Raw genomic sequence first — 19587 nt, forward strand, 5'->3', positions numbered from 1 at the left:
GTTTTGATAGGTGCATATCTGCTGTGAACATTGTGCTGAAACAATTGTTTAATTCATTTGCCTTGGAATGTGAATCACAAGCAATAAAGTGGTCATGCTTCCTTATTGTGGGTGTCATTTTTTCCTTATCTACAGTCTATGTACTTGTAGAAGTTAGTCCAGGACAAGCTGAGTTAATTTCAAACTTCTTTAAAAAAAGTAATGACAGAACAGGAATTTATTGGCCTCAGCATTTTTACGCATTATTTATAACTGTTGAGTCATGCCATTTGACTGGTAGATATCAATCTTCATACTTCTGCAAAGGAGGTAACTCACTTCAGTGTGATAACTTCATCTTCTACATATATATTCTTCAAAACATTGTGAGGTGCATGGCAGAGGTTACATCCCATTGTACAAGTTATTAGGGTTTCTTCCTGTCGTATTCACATATGGAGCACATAAAGAATGACTGTTTGGAAAAAAAAAAAAATTAAAAATATTAAGCGTCGTAAAATTTTGTGTAATGTAATATCTTATATAGACACCTTTTATTAACCCGACACATTCCACATCATTACGAAGTGTCGTATTCATGATCTATGGAACAAGTACTAATCTAATCTAAACTAATCTGCCTCTGTGTGTGCAGTAATTATTCTAATCTTATCTTTTCAATCCCTATGTGAGGGATACATAGGGGGTTGAAGTATTTTCCTAGAGTAATCATTTAAGGCCAGTTCTTGAAACTTTGTTAATAGACTTTCTCAGGATAGTTTGTTTCTCTTCAAGAGTCTTCCAGTTCAGTTCCTTTAGTATCTCTGTGATGCTCTCACACAGATTAAACAAATCTGTGACCATTAACCACTCACATGAGTGATTTGTAAGCAATCTCCTTTGTAGATTGATTGCATTTTGCCAGTATTCTCCCAATAAACTTAAGTCTATGACCTGCTTTACCAATGACTGAACCTATGTGATTACTCCATTTCATATCTCTACAAAGTGTTACACCCAGGTATTTGTATGAGTTGGCTGATTCCAATAGTAACTCATTGATATTGCAGTCAGGGGATACCACATTTTTTTTGTTTTGTGAAATGTAAAATTTTAGTTTTCCAAACATTTAAAGCAAGTTGCTAATCTCTGCACCATGCTGAAATCTTATTAAGATCGGACTGAATATTTATGCAGCTTCTTTCAGACAGTACCTCATTATAGACAACTGCATCATTGGCAAAAAGCCTCATTTTACTATTAGTATTGTCTTAAAGGTCATTAATATACAACATGAATAGCAAGAGTCACAACACACTTCCCTGGGGCACACCTGAAGTTACTTCCTCATCTGACTGACTCTCCATTCAAGATAACATGTGTCCTCCAGACCAAAAAGTTCTCAATCCAGTCACAAATTTCACTTGATATCCCATATGATTATACTTTTGACAATAAGTGTAGGTGCGGTACTGAGTCAAATGCTTTTTGGAAATCAAGAAATACAGCATCTACCTCATTGCCTTGATCCAAAGCTTTCAGTATGTCATGTGAAAAAAGTGAAAGTTGGGTTTCACATGATCGATGTCTTCGAAAACCATGCTGGTTGGCATTGAGGAGGTCATTCTATTCAAAATACCTCCTTATGTCTGAGCTCAAAATATTTTCTATGATTCTACAATAAATCGATGTCAGTGACACTGGATAATAGTTTTGTGGATCACTTCTGCTATCCTTCTTGTAGGCAGATGTGATCTGTCCCTTTTTCCAATAACTGGGCACAGGTTTTGTTCAAGGGATCTATGCTAGATTATAGTTAGAAGAGAGGCTAACTCAGATATAAATTCAGTATAAAATATGACAGGGATTCCATTGGGCCCTAGAGCTTTGTTCCATTTTAACGATTTCAGCTGTTTCTTGACACCACTGACACTAACACTAACACTAATACTTTACCGAGCGAGGTGGCACAGTGGCTAGCACACTGGACTCGCATTCGGGAGGACGGTGGTTCAATCCCGCGTCCGGCCATCCTGATTTAGGTTTTCCATGATTTCCCTAAAATCACTCTAGGCAAATGCCGGGATGGTTCCTTTGAAAGGGCACGGCCGACTTCCTTCTCCGTCCTTCCCTAACCCGATGACCTCGCTGTTTGGTCTCTTCCCCCAAACCAACCAACCAACCAACACTAATACTTATTTCATTCATATTTTCAGTGGTACAAGGATTAAATTGGGGCAATTCTCCTGAGTTTTCCTTTATAAAGGAACATTTAAATATGGAGTTAAGCATTTCAGGTTTTTCTTTTACCCTCAGTCTCATTTCGTGTCTCATTCACTAGCAACTGGACTCAGTTTGGTGTCACCAACAACCTTTACATACGACCAGAATTTCTTTGGGTTCTGCAAAAGATCACTTGAGAACATTTGGTCAAGGTAATCACTGAAGACATCACACATTGCTCTCTTGACAAACAAGCATGTTTCATTCAGCATCTCTCTGTCTAAAGCCATACAATTGTTTTATACCCATTATTGCAGTAATCTCTGATTCTTTAGGAGTTTCTATACAGTGACACACATTTTAACAGACTGCAGTTTATACCATGATGCAAGGACTGAAGCACAAGTTGATGGGGATCTGCCCTGTGTTTTAGCTAATGATGAGACGTGTGTGTCTAGGGTTTTAAAGTTTTGTGATGTGTCTGGACTCTGGCCTAAACTTTTAGGCTGGAGGTTTTAGTGTATTGCAAAGTGACTGTCTCCTCCCTTTTTCCTTGCAGTCAGCCAGCCACTACCATCTGCTATATTGTTTTAGCTCCCTCTACAACTTTCTTCCTGGGTTGTCCATGTTTTACTGCTGGCGGCATGCTTCATCTCATGCTTTGGTGTGGGTAGGCACATATTTTTCCAAGCTAGTTTTCTGTGTCTTACGTTCTGTTTTATCTTATTGTTCTGAGTCTTTTCTTGACCCCCATTTCAATCTGTTAATGAGCAAGCACTAAAGACCTTGCCGTCGTGCGCCCTTAAAACCCTCTCCATGTATTCCATGGAGGTGCCCTCCCACTATGAACTGTATTATTACCATGATTAGTTTGATCTCTCACACATTCAGATTTTGTCCTTCTTATCACAGACACCTGAATACATAGGAAATGTGAATCTCTCTTGCATCAGAAGGAGTTCAGTTTACAAAATGATGTTGGTTCACATGAAACACATTTCTTGTTAAATGTACTGATACAGCATTGTAAGCACGTGACGGCAGATGTCTATGTTTCATGAAGTTCAATTGTCATGTCTCAATCAATATGAGAACAGGTAGTACCTCAGTGAGGTGACATGTGGTTAAGTGTGTCTGGGTTCAACAAGTATTGCAGCTTCTTGAGTGTGCACTGGTCTGGAAGTCATTAGAGTGGAGTGTATAGATGTCATTGGTTGGGGACAGTTGGTTGAAGGAAGTGGTTGCGTGGTAGACAAGTAGTGTACTGAATTTTATGGTTGCCTGTAAGGTGCAGTGAAATAATAATACTATAGAGAAATTCACAAGTTGGGAATGTAATCCAAGATTGAAGCATTCAAGAAAGTTGAAGTTTTATTCGAGTCTCATGGTATGACTTTATTAACTGCAATTCAATAATTGATTCAAAGACTATATACTAAATAAATAGTGACAGTTCAGTCTGTTGTGCAAAATGAACTACTTCCAAGAAAAAGCATGTAATGCTAACTAAGAAACAATCTGTTACCAACAACAAGAGGAGTAATGATAAAGGTAGTGAGCAAGTAGTGAGATCATAATTGGTGATGCTTGTGTTGAATGATAACTTAATCATAATCTTCAGAAATGCCCAATACAGCAGAACAACAGAAAATGGTGAGTGTGCAGCATTTCAGCATAGAAGTGCCTCAGTTTGCTAGAATCAACTTGCAAAGGAGTGAAATTGTTGACTGTAAACTGTGAGTATGTTTGACTATGAGAAACAATAAGTCACCTGTTACCCTTAAAAATGAATGCTAATAGTGAAGTATAACATGAGTGTAGGAGATGTCAGTATGCTGGAGAGTTCAGTCACAAATGGTGGTTCTGAAATCAGACATTTCGTCAAATAACAGTAGCTCAAATGGTGGTGGTAATGAATCTGGGGTTCTGACAAATAGCTTAACAATGGAGGATACCACACCAATTGTAATCCATGAACCAGTACCATTTGAATGAAGTGTATTGTTTGAGTACATCAAGGCAATGAATAATGATCTTCAACAAAGAACTGTCAACACTGAGCAGCAGATTGATGATCTTAAACAGCAAATTCAAAAGCAAAATGATGATCTTAACTGAGCTTATATGTGAATTAAATGGGACAGAGGATCAAATAAAATTTAAAGAAAAAAAAAAAAAAAAAAAAAAAAGCATAAGAATGTCGAGAATCATTAGGATCAAACCATGGAAGATCCAGGATGGAATGTAACAATATTGTGAAAAGGAAAGTAGCAACCTTCCTTTTCACAATATTGTGAGAATCATTATAAAAGTCACAAAAAAAGCTCATCAGCATCTTCATGGGAAAACAGAACAGATTGCATAATGAAGTTATGGTGGAACAATTCAAGCCCAAATCAGAAGTTTGAGTATTAAGATCCAAGCAAGATGAAGATCACATGCACAATAAAATCATGCTGGTTGAAGAAGAAAACAGAAAACATAGCACAGACATTCTGTTAATGAAGTGTAGTTGTTCACAGCATAAACAGTCACTCAAAATAGTAACTGGTGTGCAAAAACAATGACCTGGCCACTGAACTTGAACACATGGAGGAACCTGCTTTGGACAAAAGCATAATAAAAGGAAAAATCAATTATGCAGTAGAAGAGAAATGACATGGTATGCTGAGTACATTGCCAAACTTGTTGTTGATACCAGTATTGGTACATGCAAGTTTCATGAGGGCTTGCCACTTAATTTTCTGGAAAATCTTCGTCCATGGAGAATATTACTTGCAGATACATATAACTGTAGTTTACTTCAGACTTATAGTGGAAGGATTCACTAAGTTAAAAATATGGACTGTCATAATTTTGAAAATTTATAAGTGATTTTATTACAGTGAGTAAAACATCACTAGTGGAATTTTTGGTCCTCTTTGTCATAACATACATTTTAAACTTTCCAGTAGAATATCAAAAAAGAACCAGAAAATACATATGGGCATCTCATAACTAACAGTGAAGCAGTAACAGCAACTCATCACCATATTTGAGATAATAATACTGACATTATTGAGACTCTTTCTGTTGTCAGTTACACCCCACACATATCACTTGTTATGCAAGTTGGCTCCACTTCAGGAACCCACATCCCTCTTGTTCAATGAAATTTGTCGCTTATTGATGTCTTATCACCACTGGTATGCTTATGATATTTCCATGTAGGTGGAATTCTGTCAGTGCAGGAAGCAACCTCACCATTATTGGACAGTGGAGCAGTGGAGTCTCAGTTGGTAGCGCTACTCTGTTACCACTCAGTACAAGGAGTTTTACATTGATACTATGGCCAGGGATACCATAATTAGGTCAGCCCCTGATGAAGAGGTCCACCAGTGGGCACTGCAATTTGATGACCCCATCCTGGAAGATGTACTGCTTAATCATTTGAAGTTTCCCATGTGGCAGTCTGTCAATTATATCCTGGGTGGATGTGGCCACAGTGGACAGTGATGACACAGTGTGCTCTTTGCCACCTTCTTCAGAACTGGTTGCTATACTTTATGGCTTAGGTGCCTCTGTTGTCACATGAACACTCAGTGTCTAAAAGGTACTATAGCTCAGAGTACAATCAATGTCTGTCTGCTCAGAGGTGTTCATACAGTCTATTGTTGGCCCCTCTCCTGAGTCTTACATCTGAAGCTGCTGTTTGTTGGAGCCATCCATATGTCTATTGCATTTTTGCAAGAGGAAGCCAGCTCATGAATTCCTGCTGTGTTGTTTGCCACCATGCCAATTGTGGCTGGTCCCACTGTACTGAGTCCCAGCAGCTCTGTGCCTGGTGACAGCAGATCTATTAGCGTTTGCATATATGTTATTACTCCTGCTTCCTTGAGTCAGTCTTGATGTTGCAGTTTTATATATGGACATCTGCTTTTTAGATGTCCTGTGGAGCTACAACTGATGCATGCCCACAGTTGTCTGTCATATACTACAAGGGCTTTGAATCCTTGAATTGGGAGAAAAGAAGGCACATGTTTCGTGAAATCAATTTTAACATTCCTGACTCCACTATCAATGTCAAAGTGTTCGTATCCATGCCATTTCTCAGCTGTTGCTTGTATAATGTGCAGAGCAGCAAATAATCCCTGGACTGGCTGTCCAAGAGTTAGTTAACAGTTCAACAGTCATGATATAAGGAGTCATGGTTTGAGAGGGTGAGGTGCCTATGACACCCATCCAGGTAAGCATGTAGCTGCACTGCACATCTAAGTCTTGCCTCTGTATCTCAGAACTCTGCTGAAGGTAGCAGTCTCAGTCATGAGTTGACTGAATATATTACATGTGTGATTCTATTTACAGTTTGTTTAAGTTCTTAACTTAGTTGTGGGAAACTAAGTAAACCCACATGTAATCACTGTTTGGTGTATTAAAACTTGTTGTATCAAATCTAATTTGTCTCTTAAAACACTTTCAGAATCTCCTAATGTTACAGCCAAGTTCTTCTTAGCTCAAACTTTTATCTTTAGCTGTGACCATTTTAGCTTCTGCTAGATGATCCCACCTCTGTTTGCTGACAACTTGAAACCGTTTGTAGGATGCAGTCAGAGGTAAGTTTTATATTGTGTGGCTAAGGATATCTCAATGAATGACAGATATTCAGTCTGAAGACTGGTTTGTGTGCCTTTTGTAAGGGTACAGAAGTTTTTGCAATTAAATTCAAGAGTTTTCTCTCTCAAAAGTTAGAATTGATAAATTTATGGGCACACAGGTCTGTTTTTTTGCATATAATGGTATGTGTTAGTGTTATAACGTCAAGTTGAACACATATATTTCAAAACGACTCTACACATGTAAGTCACAGAGCAAGATGACAAAGCAAGACATGTGAACACAGTAACATTCAAATGAGCACTGAGTCCAAGTCTAGAGGCCGCTGGCTGGCTGGCTGGCTGGCCGCTTAGGTGGCATGGCTGCTGCATGGCTGGCAGACAGACAGCGCCGCATGTAGAGGATGCACGTAATTGCGTGGCGGCACTTTGAATGATTGCCGAGTCACAACACTTTTCCCCCCTTTGAAATTTTTGCACTGGTCTTGATGGAGGTGGCCTGTAGATTGATAATGTCCATAGGCGTTGTTTGACTGGCCGTAAAGTCTCAAGGAGGAGACTTCCTGTACGGACGGAAGTGTCCTTGATGATAATGGGCCAACATGACAGGAGACGTAGGGGTCGAATCTGCTGGGGCCCCGTGCACCAATCTGCGTTGCGGCAAGTCCGGTTGATATAACAGGAGACATGGGCGATGTGTCGGCGTCCGTAGGAGAAGGAGGCGAGTAGAGTTGCTCCGACAGATGTTGGTCATCCGGTTCCTGCATGGGCACGCACCTGGTGGCATCCGTTCTTGTACTGGCACCAAGATGATGGTGAGAGGGCTGCATTGTGAGTAATGAGAGATGCTAAGAACTCGAGTGTCAGGTAGAGCCGAAGATGGTGTAGCGGCATTCGGAACAGGCGTTACTGGCACACGAGGCCGAAGCTGGTCCGAATGATACACTGCAACACCTGTGTCCGTCTGCATTTCATACAGGCGTCGGCCACGGTGTCGTAAGATGCAGCTCGGACTCCATTTTGGCCGCCTGCCATATCCCCGTACCCATACAAGGTCGGCAGTGAACCAGCCAAGTGAAGGCACCCTTGGCCGTGAGGTGGAAGGCCGCAGAAGATAAGTAGCGTGCGGGGCTGTCGGCCATGTAAGAGCTCAGCCGGGCTGTGGTCACCCATGGGGGGTGAAACGGTAAGAAGCCAGAAATTGGAGAAGCACATCACCAGTAACAGAAGAAGTCAGGAGTTTCCTCATCTGAGCGTTAAATGTGCGGACCAGTCGTTCAGCCTCACCGTTTGATTATGGATGGAACGGAGGGGGCCATGACATGCATGATGCCGTGACGAGCACAAAAATCCGCAAATTCGGAAGAGGCAAATTGCGAACCATTATCAGTAAGAAGAGTAGTGGGAAGACCTTCCAAACAAAAAATGCAGGTGAGAGCACTTGTGGTTGCTGCGGTGGTAGGTGACGTGCAACGGACATTGAAAGGAAAGTTATGGTAGGTGTCAATTATGAGTAGCCAATAACTACCTAAAAAAGGTCCCACAAAGTCAGCGTGAATGTGCTCCCAGGGCGTCTCAGGCGAAGGCCACGGTGACAAAAATGACTTCGGGGTGGTGGCTTGTGACGCACAGGGGCCGCAGGCAGCGACCATGTGTGCTATTTCAGAGTCGATGCTGGGCCAGTACACATGGCGGCGCACCAGACATTTTGTGCGAGAGACACCCCAGTGCCCTCGGTGAAGGGGGTGCAAGACCGAAACACGCAAAGATGCAGGGACCACAACATGCGGCGAAGCATTGTCGGTGGAAAGGAGAATAACATCATCCCTAGCCGTGAGGCGGTAGCGCAAAGCGAAGTAGTTCCACAACGCATCAGAAGTCTTAGTGGACGGACAATCTGGCCAACTATTCTGAATACAGTGTAAAACCCGGCAGAGGGTAGAGTCAGAACCTGTAACAGCCGCCAGCCGGTCCCTGGTGCTCGGCAACATCCAGGTGGAAACACAAAAGTTCGTCCCTATCAAATGCCAGATCAGGACCCATGGGAAGGCGAGACAGTGCATCAGCATTTGCATGTTGAGCTGTCAGCCAGAAATGAATCTCATAATTGAAATGAGACAAGTAAAGAGACCAATGCTGGAGGCGGTGTGCAGCCTTGTTGGGAAGTGACGTTGATGGATGAAACAAGGAAACAAGTGGTTTGTGATCCATAACGAGATGAAATTTGGATCAATAGAGAAAAACACCAAACTTATGAAGAGCATAAATAATGGTCAAAGCTTCTTTTTCAATTTGAGAATACTTTTGTTGGGCATCTGTGAGCGTTTTGGAGGCATAAGCAATGGGTTGTTCAGAATCGTCATAAAAACGGTGCGCTAGGACTGCACCGACCCCGTATTGAGAGGCATCTGTGGCAAGAACAAGGTGTTGGCCAGGTCAATAAGTAGCCAGGCACGGGGCCTGTTCCAGCATAGTCTTCAATTTCTGGAAAGCCGCATTGCATCACGCGGACCAGGGAAAAGGCACGTTTTTATGCAACAGGCAATGCAACGGCTGAGCCACCGAAGCAGCAGATGGTAAAAACCTGTGATAGTACACTACTTTCCCCAAGAAGGCCTGCAGTTCCTTAACAGATGTAGGGCGAAGAAGGGCATCGATCGCAGCGACAGTTTGCTGAAGCGGACGAATACCATCCCGAGAGAGTTGAAACCACAAGTACGTGATAGATGCCTGAAAAAAATTGTGATTTCTGAAGATTACACTTAAGACTGGCAGTCTGTAAGACATGAAAAGTGTGCGGAGGTTCTGAAGATGTTCTTCAGTGGTGGAGCCAGTGACAACAATGTTGTCCATGTAATTGATACACACAGGGAAAGGGAGCAATAATTGTTCCAAGAGTCACTGACAGAGAGTAGGGGCACTGGCAACCCCGAATGGCAATCATTGGTATTGATCGAGGCCAAAAGGCTTGTTAAGGACCAGAAACTGCCGGGAAGCAGCATCGAGGGGAAGTTGTTGATAAGCTTCTGACAGGTCAATTTTAGAAAAATACTGGCCACCCGCAAGTGTATACCCGTCCTTTTTCCCCCCCTAAGGTAAGTCTTTCTGCTCCTGGGATTGGAATGACTCCTTACCCTCTCCCTTAAAACCCACATCCTTTCGTCTTTCCCTCTCCTTCCCTCTTTCCTGACGAAGCAGCCGTTGGTTGCGAAAGCTAGAATTGTGTGTGTATGTTTGTGTTTGTTTGTGTGTGTGTCTATCGACCTGCCAGTGCTTTCTTTTGGTAAGTCACATCACCTTTGTTTATAGATATATTTTTCCCACGTGGAATGTTTCCCTCTATTATATTCAAAGTATCCATTCTGTTTCTTCAAGCAGTCTGCCTTATGTTTTTTTACCGTGTTTCACAGATTTGTCACAAACAAAGATAAAGATATGCAAAAATCAATACATAATGCATGTTTATATGGATAAGTTCTTTTTCCTTCCCGGAAGCAAAATTTTATAACTTATTTCACTGGCATTTATTATAAGTTCAGTTCAGATTAAAATATGAAACTGTACATTTGGGAAATTCTAGGTATAAACTGTTCCAAAACAATTCTATGACATATCAGATTTTCGTAGGCCATAAAGAAAATTAGTTTTATTTGTTACACGATATTTAATGATCTGTCACTGTAAAATATATCTGATGTTACTTTAGATCTCCAGGTTCATGTATTTTTAACATCACTGAAGGCACAGTTCAAATATCAAAGTACACTCAATGTAATCATTCAGAATAAAATACTTTTAATGCTTGTACTTGGCTTCCATTCAACAGATGAAACAGGTGATATGCATAATGTATTATTAAACTGAGTGGTATTGAATCACGAAGTTACATAGTTTCATGGCATACATGAGAGAAAATAAATTTAACTTTTTTAACAACACTGGACAAATCTCTTAACTATTCACTGATGTGATGAAAGTTGATTCAATATCAGTGAATAAACACACTGAGATGAATCTTGAGACTAAGGCAGTTCGTCATGTTACAAATATGGTAAACTAGATTACCAATAATAAATGTCAAAGGACACACAAAATTTTTCTGAGTATTGTACTGCATCATAAAGTAAAATGCTATACTGGACAAACCAATGTCTTGGCCACAGTTACAATGACCTGCTCCCAAGTCTACTGTTATGCAATATTGAGAAAACTTGCGTCAACTGACTCTGGCTGCAGAAGCCTACACAGTTCAAGTCTCAAAGTAGTTCAGTAGTTCTTTACAAGATTGTCTGATCTATTGAAAATAGAATTCACCAGCAAGTCAGATAGTTCCAGGTTATTTTATCATACATTATTAAAAATAAATTAATTTAAAAATCAGTTGAACTATCAATTGCTAAACGATGTATTATTCATTGCAAGTCTATGTAAAATGAGTGAAACACAAGAATGAAAGATAAATGAAGTCACAGAAAATGTTATTTATACAACACAAATGCATAGTATTTATACACAATTTGCACATTTCTTTGGGAAATAAATGGATAAAAGAACACATTTATTCATGGATTGTTGATGGCACATTTATCACATATACTCTTACTTTGCTGTGAAGAGTATCTCTGTTAGTTTGTCAAGTCTTTGGTCAAAGTATTTTCACACATCACAAGGAGTTCAATATTTAGCACTTTGTTGATTCTTTTAAATTACATTTTACTGTCCAGATGTACTTTGCACACTGTCCAACCCTTACATAATACTGTAGCCATGGATTTTTCTAATCATTTTCAAACTGTCAGCTAGCTGGTAATTCACATTCATCCAGTCCATATGGTTTTAACCTATATACCAGATAGTAGATGGCCCGCATGGCTGTGGGTGTGATGTAGTGAAATGACACTGCAGCTGGTGAACAACACTTAGAAGCCTGTAAGTGTAAAATGGTAATTAGAATACTATAGTTTTACACAACCTGAAATGAATAAGAAAAGCAGGTAGAAACTTTCAAAAATTCGTAAGTTCTGCAATGATAAAGAATCCTGTTGACAGAATAGCAACATTTTCAATGAGGTGTGGCCAACTTCACTTACAAACAATATGATGCTAAAACTCAAGTAAGGGGATTCTGCAACCCTGAAAATACACTTTAAAAATTTACAAAAGGGTGGCATCTTGTTTTGGGACACTGCTGTTATATTGCACAGTGACAACATTATTTTCTGCACAAAAATATGAGAAACGAAAGTCTCAATCACAAGGCACAAAGGATGCTTTTCTGGAGTAAATAAGAGCAAATTAACTCGTGCAGGAGATTTTTCTATTCTACTACATAAAGTTAAGAATGTGCATAAAACTAAACCACATTTCTCATAGCGAGTGAACTGGATTACAAGGAAGATGAAGCATATGGATGCGGGCTAAATAACTACAAACTCAACCTTTCTGTACAAAGACACATAGGTGGTGGGGGAATCATTTATGAGAGTAATGATATAGCACTTTAAAATATCAAAGGAGATGATGAGCTGATTATAAAATGGTACTTGACACTGCAACAATAAACTTAAAATTATGGAAAAGGAACCTGACTACAGTAGCCCTTTAGTCATCTTGCAACAGCATTTAAGAATTTTTTAATTGTCTAGGGGACTTACTGTAGAAGCCATCAGTGTATAAACAACACATTTTTTGTTGGGGACATCAACATAGACTTATTAAATAATAGGAAAAGTTATATGCATCATGTTGACTCACTAAAGTGCTATAACTATAGACACACTATGCACCTACAAGAATAATTATACATAAACAGACATACATTGATCACATTATCACAAGCTCAGCAGAAGAGAAAGTACAGGGAATAGTGAAGATGGTTGTAAATGGTCTAGAGATTCTTAATTATATTATTTTTAACAATATACAAACTGCACAGAAAAAAATATACATGCCATGGATAACTGTAAAGCTCATAAATTTGCATTTCAAATATGCACCTCCAGTTGAGATAGCAATAGCGGTATCATGAACATGACAATATAATGTAAAAAGAAAACAATGAAATAATAAATAACCCAAAATAAGTAGAGAGAAATCCAGACCAAAGTTCAGTACAATTGGCATGAATAAAGTATATGACTGGGCTAATTTTTTTTCATCCTTGGCGTTACTATCCATGCCCTCCTAGCAATAATCCAAAAATGCTGAGAAAGTGTTTTCAGCTGGATGGCGTTTTACCTAAGGTGCTAAAAAAATGAAGAATCTGCCTTTGCCATTGAGAATATCCTGACCACTTGAAAATCACTGAAATTCTAGCACTTTATATGAAGGAAATGAAAAATGACAGATTATTACAGACCACTGTCATTAACTTTGGAACTTCACAAACTGCTAGAAAGTAATATTAAATCAATTTCAGGCATATTTCATCAAACATAATATATTCAATAATCTACAACATGGCTACAGATAAGGAAAGATCTACCATAACAGCAGCAGAAACTTTTATAAATGCAACATTAAAAAGATTGGATAAAGGAGACAAGTTAACAGGCACTTTCCTGGATATGAGCAAAGCTTTCAATACAGGGAATCATATCATTTTATTGCATAAATTAATAGGCTATGGGTCGAGAAAAGTAGCCTTAAAACTACTTACCTCCTACTTCAAAGACAGGAAACAATGTGTTAACATGAATGATATGCTAATAACAACCTACAGGATACTTGAATATGATGCACCTCAAGGAAGAATGAGCATATGAAGACCTTCGAGGAAGAATGAGCATATTATGGTCTTTTCTGTTCATTGTGTATGTTAATGATTTAATTGAGCCCCAAAACTGCAAAGCCATAAGCCATATGGATGACATAATCTTTGTTGTTTGGGCAGTGATATGCAAACAGCTCGCAACAGTGGTGAAATCAATAACAGTATTCCATCAACTTACATGACTGTAAAGAAGCTACCTGTAAATAAAGAGAAGACAAGATAATAAGTTTCCTCCTTAGCTGTGATCTAAATATAAGTAATACACCATTTACACTCCAGTAGCACTTAGCTATACAAATAAACAGAAATAATTGGGGTGATGACATGTCGTGGGAAGAGCATACAGATCTTAGTTGTGAGACAGTCAGTACAAATATATATTTACTAATACAGGCCTCAGGCTTCCTTGACTATGATACCTTAAGGCAAATATATTCCAAATTGCAATTAGTGTCTTCAGTATTGTATTGAGAACTGGGGTGTGGCACCAGTAGTCTATACAGAATTGCTTTTTAGACTGCAAGAAAAGGCAGTAAAGAGTGGTATCTAAGGTAAACAAGACAGCCTTGTACAGAAATTTTTAGACAATATAAAACATTAGCCTCCCACTCTATGTAAATCCTGCAGGGAATCATGTTTGTGAAACTAAATCCAAAACATTAATGTAATGAAAAATATTGTACATACCTACAACACACAGGGGAGGGAAAACATACAACAGCAACAAATTTTTACAACATACTACAACTACATTTAAGATAATTAATTTAAATATCTTAAAGAATAAACAAAGACTTAATAGAGAACTGCTGTTATTCAAGATAAGATTTTGAACTGCAATGTTTCCTTGTAAAACTGTTGGTGTTTACACTCATAAGATTTGTTTTTGTAACAAAAGCTGATAATTCCAGATCTTTACTATTTACATTAATGTATGTATTTATCTCTTAATGGTAAGAGAAGTACAACTAGTATAACCTTTTATCTCAATAAGTGACAAAAAAAGTGAAAACTGAGAAGAGGAGGAAATGAAATGAAACTTCATAGGTTGAGTACATGATGTTATTTCAGTGATTACAAAACTGAGTCAACTCCACAAAGAACTTAGCAGGATGAGCCCACTTTTCAGTGTGGTGTTGCATCACCTCCGGCCTGATTGCAAGCACTGGTTTAGTTTGGAAGGGTGTCAAAGCTGTCATCTCACCTTCCGAGGCAAGCTGTTCCACAATTTTTGTAACTGGTCCTCAATATCCTGATGCTGGCACTGCGGCAGAGTTGATCTTTCTGTTGCTTGCACACATGTTCTATTGTGGACTGGATGAGCATAGCCCTGTTGAAAAATGACACTACAATACTGTCACATGAGAAGTAACGGGTGAGGAGGTAGCGCGTACATGACATTCCATTGTGCTCTGTGAGTTCGGTGCAAACTACGGCAATTATCCCTTGTGGTAGTCAGACATGGTTGGCCAGAAATTTGATGATGGGTATCCTTGCTCTCACATTCCCAGCTGTACAACACAGGGTCACTGTCACGCCAGAATGAGCTATAAATCTGGATACTGCACATATTTATCACCTGGTCAAATGGAGGCACACAATTACACTTTTTTTCAAACTCTTTCAAGTGCTGATAATACTGTCTCAGATGAGTATGTGGCACCTCCATGTCCTTCAGAATGAACACTCAACATGTAGCACTGTTCACACTTCATATACCCCACCATGTCTGGTAACAACGCTAAGCACAGACAAACTGAAGCAACGTGGCAGCCATTCTACCTGTGAGAGAAAAGGGCAGCTCTAATCATTTGTATAGCTTCTGATGATGTGTACAAGTACAAAGTTACATTAACACCCAGCCATATCTTCTGGATGCTTCACTTATTTTGTTAGGCAGTTTATATGTGAACTGCTGCTGTGACATTCATTCCAAAGACTAGTTTGATAATTATATTTGATGTTAAAAAGTTTCTTCAGATATACTTTTCTTGCCATTGTCAGTCTACATTTCATATCCCCTCTATCTTGCTGCCCAAATAGTAAAACTCATTTTCTACTATTGGCGTCTGTTTCCCAGTCCAATTCCCTCAGCATCACCTTAATTCATCTACATTCTGTTGTCCTTTTTTTCTTTTGTTTATGTTCGTATTACATCCTCCTTTCAAGATGCTGTGCATTCCATTCAGCTGCTATTCAGAGTCCTTTGCTGTCTCAGGGAATTACAACTTTATCAACAGATCTGAAAGTTGATATTTATTTTTCCTGAATGTTAATCCTTACTCCAAATTTTTCTTTGGTTTTCTTTACTGCCTGCTCAGTGTACAGTATGAACATCATCAGGGACAGGCTACAACCCTGTCTCAGTTTCTTCTCAACCACTGCTTCCTTTCATGCCCTTTGACTCACTTAACTGCCATCTGGTCTCTGTACAGCTCATGTATAACCCATCACTCACTATTTTATCAATGCTACTTTCATAATTTCAAAGAGAGTATTCCAGTGAACATTGTGAAAATGTTTCTCTAACCCTTCATATGCTATAAATGGAGGTTTGCCTTTCCTTTACCTGTCTTCTAAGTGAAGTCCTATGGTCAGTATTGCCTTACATGTTCCTAAATTTCTCTGGAATCCAAACTTATCTTCACTGAGACAAACTTCTACCAGTTTTGAAATTTTTCTGTAAAGAATGTGTGTTAGTATTTTCCAACTGTGACTTATTGAAATGATATTTCAGTAATATTCACACTGTCAGTACCTGATTTCTTTGAAATTGGAACTATTACATTCTTCTTGGAGTCTGAGTGTATTTTGCTAGGCTCATACAATTTTCACATCAGATGGAATAGTTCTGTTATGACTGGCTCTCCCAAGGCTATCAGTAGTTCTGATGGAATGCCAATCACTAAAGTGGAATTATTTTGACACAAGTTCCCAATGGTCTGTCAAATTCTTTTCACAGTATCATACCTCCCCTCTCATCTTCATCTTCTTCCTCTTCCTCTTATCTTTCTACAATATAGTCCTCTACTTTATTTCCCTTGTGTAGTCCTTCTGTATACTTCTTCCACTTAGTTTAATACCAGTTTTCCAACTGTACTCTTGATATTCATACAGCTGCTTCACTTGTCTCCAAAGGTATCTAATTGTCCTCTAGGTGGCATCTACCTTTCCCCTAACAAAACATGCTTCTCAATTCTTACATTTGTCCTCTAGCCATTCCTGCTTAGCCATTTTGCAATTCCAGTCAATCTCATTTACTAAATGTTTCCATACCCTTTCACCTGCTTCATCTGGTGTATTTTTATATTTTCTCCTTTCATCAGCTAAATTCAATACAGTGTATCCTGTGTTATCCACTGATTTCTGCTAGACCTTGTCTTTTTTACCCATTTGATCCTCTGCTTCCTTCACTATTTCGTCTCTCAAAGCTACCTGTTCTTCTACTGTATTCCTTTCCCCTGCTCTACTGAGTTGTTGCCTAGTGCTCTCTGAAACTTTCAACATCTGGTTCTTTCAACTTATCCAGGTCCCATCTCCTTAATTTCCTACCTTTTTGCAATTTCTTCAGTTTCAATCTACAATTCACAACCAATAAATTGCCACCAGACTTCACAACTGCCCCTAAAAAATGTCTTAAAATTTAAAACCTGGTTCTTAAATCTCTGTCTTACCATTATATAATCAGTCTGAAACCACCTAGTGTCTCCAGGCCTCTTCCACATATACAACCTTCTATCATGATTCTTAAACCAAGTGTTCACAATGATTTAATTATGCTCTGTGCAAAATTCTATCAGGTCACTTTCTCTTTCATTAACATCCCCCCATCCATCTTAACCTACTATTCTTCTCTCTCTTTGCTTTCCTACTACCAAATACCAGTACCCCACCACAGTTAAGTTTTCTGTTCCCTAACTATCTGAATAATTTCTTTTTCTCATCATACATTTCTTCAGTGTCTTCTTCTGCGGATCTAGTTGGCATACAAATTTTTACTACTGTGGTGGGTTTGGGTTTAGTGTGTATCTTAGCTATGATAACGTGTTCACTATTATGTGAATACAGTACTAGCTTACCTGCATTTTTATTTTCTTATTCATTATTAACACACTCCTGCATTACCCTATTTGCTTTTGTATTTAAAACCCTGTATTCACCTGACCAGAAGTTCTTTTTCTCTTGCCACCAAACTTCACTAATTCCCACTATATCTTATCTCAAACTATGTATTTCCCTTTTTGAATTTTCTAACCTACTTGCCCCATTAAGGGAGCGAACATTCCACACTCCAACCCATAGAATGCCAGTTTTTTTTCTCCTCATGATGACCTTCCAGTACTAACAAAATTAGTGTTATGGCCTGCTTATTCATTCATTTGCATACAATGTTCCATAAATCCTGTTTTAACACATCTGAAGGTTCATTCTTAACAAATCAAGTTTGAATTGCATAATATTACTCTTTGAAAGATTAAAGATTAACTTATTTGCGGTGAACTGGTTGAGAGCCTATTCCATTATTGTCTTGCTGGGACTGGTATGGATGTGTTTGGACCTTTTATCATTATACTTGCATTATCAGCAGACCTCACTGTTTGTGACCATTAGACCAATGTTCCAATAAGTAAAGTGGCACAGTGATTCAAATCACCATCCGTGCATCCAGATTTCCATAGTTTTCATAAATTGCTTAATGCAAATGCCAATATGCTTCTTTTGATAAGAACACAGCTAATTTTACTATCCATCTTCCAAGAAATGAACTTGTGTTCCATCTCTAATGACATCACTGCAAAACATTAAATCCCAATTTCCCCTTCTTTCAATTTATCAAGTAAATAATTTATGCTGATGAACAGGAATGAACCAAGTACTTAATCGTGGGGGACACACTTTTAATGTTTTCTCCTGCTGAATTTTGTCTTTTTTCGTGTCATATTTGTTAGTGTAATCCCCTGTTTCTATTATTAAGATGCAACTCCATCTGTGCAATGGGGTAATACCTATAATACCACAGCATTTTACTTTCCCTAGTAGAATTTTATGATCTACAGAATAGATGGTCTTAACAGAGCGTTTTTATTTCTTAGTTTTATTAGAACTGTGTTTCTTGGCTCACATATTGCTTTCTCAATCAAGTAGTAGTTATAAAAGCCAAAATGAGCATTTGCTACACATTTCTTCTCAGAAATGTTGTAAATATGACAACATGGGAAGGGCTACTATAATTTATTCTAGCATTTCAGGAAATATGCTTCAACTCATGAGGTGTTACCAAGACAGCACAAAAATTTACAGTAGTACTTTGCTGAAATATTACAATGGCCAGAGGAGTTATTGCTTTTTAGTACCCAAACACTTTTTATTATCTGTTTAATAATTATTCAGTAAAATGCACTGGTGAAGTGTGCAATACCCATCTTGTTAAGGCTAATGGATCTGATTTTCATGGTCCCTTCTTTGTCCTTGTGTTTTCAGCTACTGTTAGGAAGATTTAATTACAATTAGTGGCCAATGATTTGAATTTAGTGTCCTGTGTCTCACTACTACGGTCATCAATGAGTTTTACATTATTTGTCTACTAGGCTTATTTATTTTGTCTAACATTGTTTCAAATTGCTTTTGCTTCGATCTTTATGTGCTGAATTTTTTTACTGCATTTTTTTGTTTGATGACTGGCTGAAGAATTTTGCCATGCTTCTTGTGGTGTACTATAAAACTTTATCAGAGCTAGTCCTTTGCATTATACAAAGCTCTTCTTTCCTGGATTAATACACTTAGAACCTAGCCTCTCTCTTCACTGTCTATGTAGTTGTGCCCGACATATTGTAAAGGAAAACTGTATTCATAGTGTTGTAAAAACATTTGTAGGAAAGAAAGAAATCTCTCATCTACTATATTTCCTTGGTAAACTTATTGCCATAGTCATCCTGTAAATTCTGTCTGGATGATCACATGAAATTTTACTTTTCCCTTTTAGGTAAACCACTGGGTGGGGGAGGATAATCACTGCTATTT

At 38.6% G+C, this 19587-nt stretch overlaps 1 protein-coding gene across 2 annotated transcripts in view; it reads right to left on the reverse strand.

The window, feature by feature from the left end:
• Positions 1-10362: 10362 nt before the first annotated feature.
• Positions 10363-19587, reverse strand: part of LOC124545033 (glycoprotein-N-acetylgalactosamine 3-beta-galactosyltransferase 1-like) — a 180813-nt gene continuing 171588 nt past the window's right edge. The window contains exons 7-8 of one of the 2 annotated variants that reach the window (XM_047123813.1): positions 14771-14896; positions 10363-11721 (exon numbers count right to left, since the gene is read on the reverse strand). In XM_047123813.1, the coding sequence (XP_046979769.1) occupies positions 11590-11721; positions 14771-14896 (258 nt within the window). In that variant the 3' untranslated portion in view covers positions 10363-11589. The remainder of the gene's footprint in view (positions 11722-14770; positions 14897-19587) is intronic. The other variant, XM_047123815.1, reaches the window with a different exon arrangement.

The sequence above is a fragment of the Schistocerca americana genome, chromosome 8, assembly GCF_021461395.2.
Source record: "Schistocerca americana isolate TAMUIC-IGC-003095 chromosome 8, iqSchAmer2.1, whole genome shotgun sequence".
NCBI classification, from domain to species: Eukaryota; Metazoa; Arthropoda; class Insecta; order Orthoptera; family Acrididae; genus Schistocerca; species Schistocerca americana.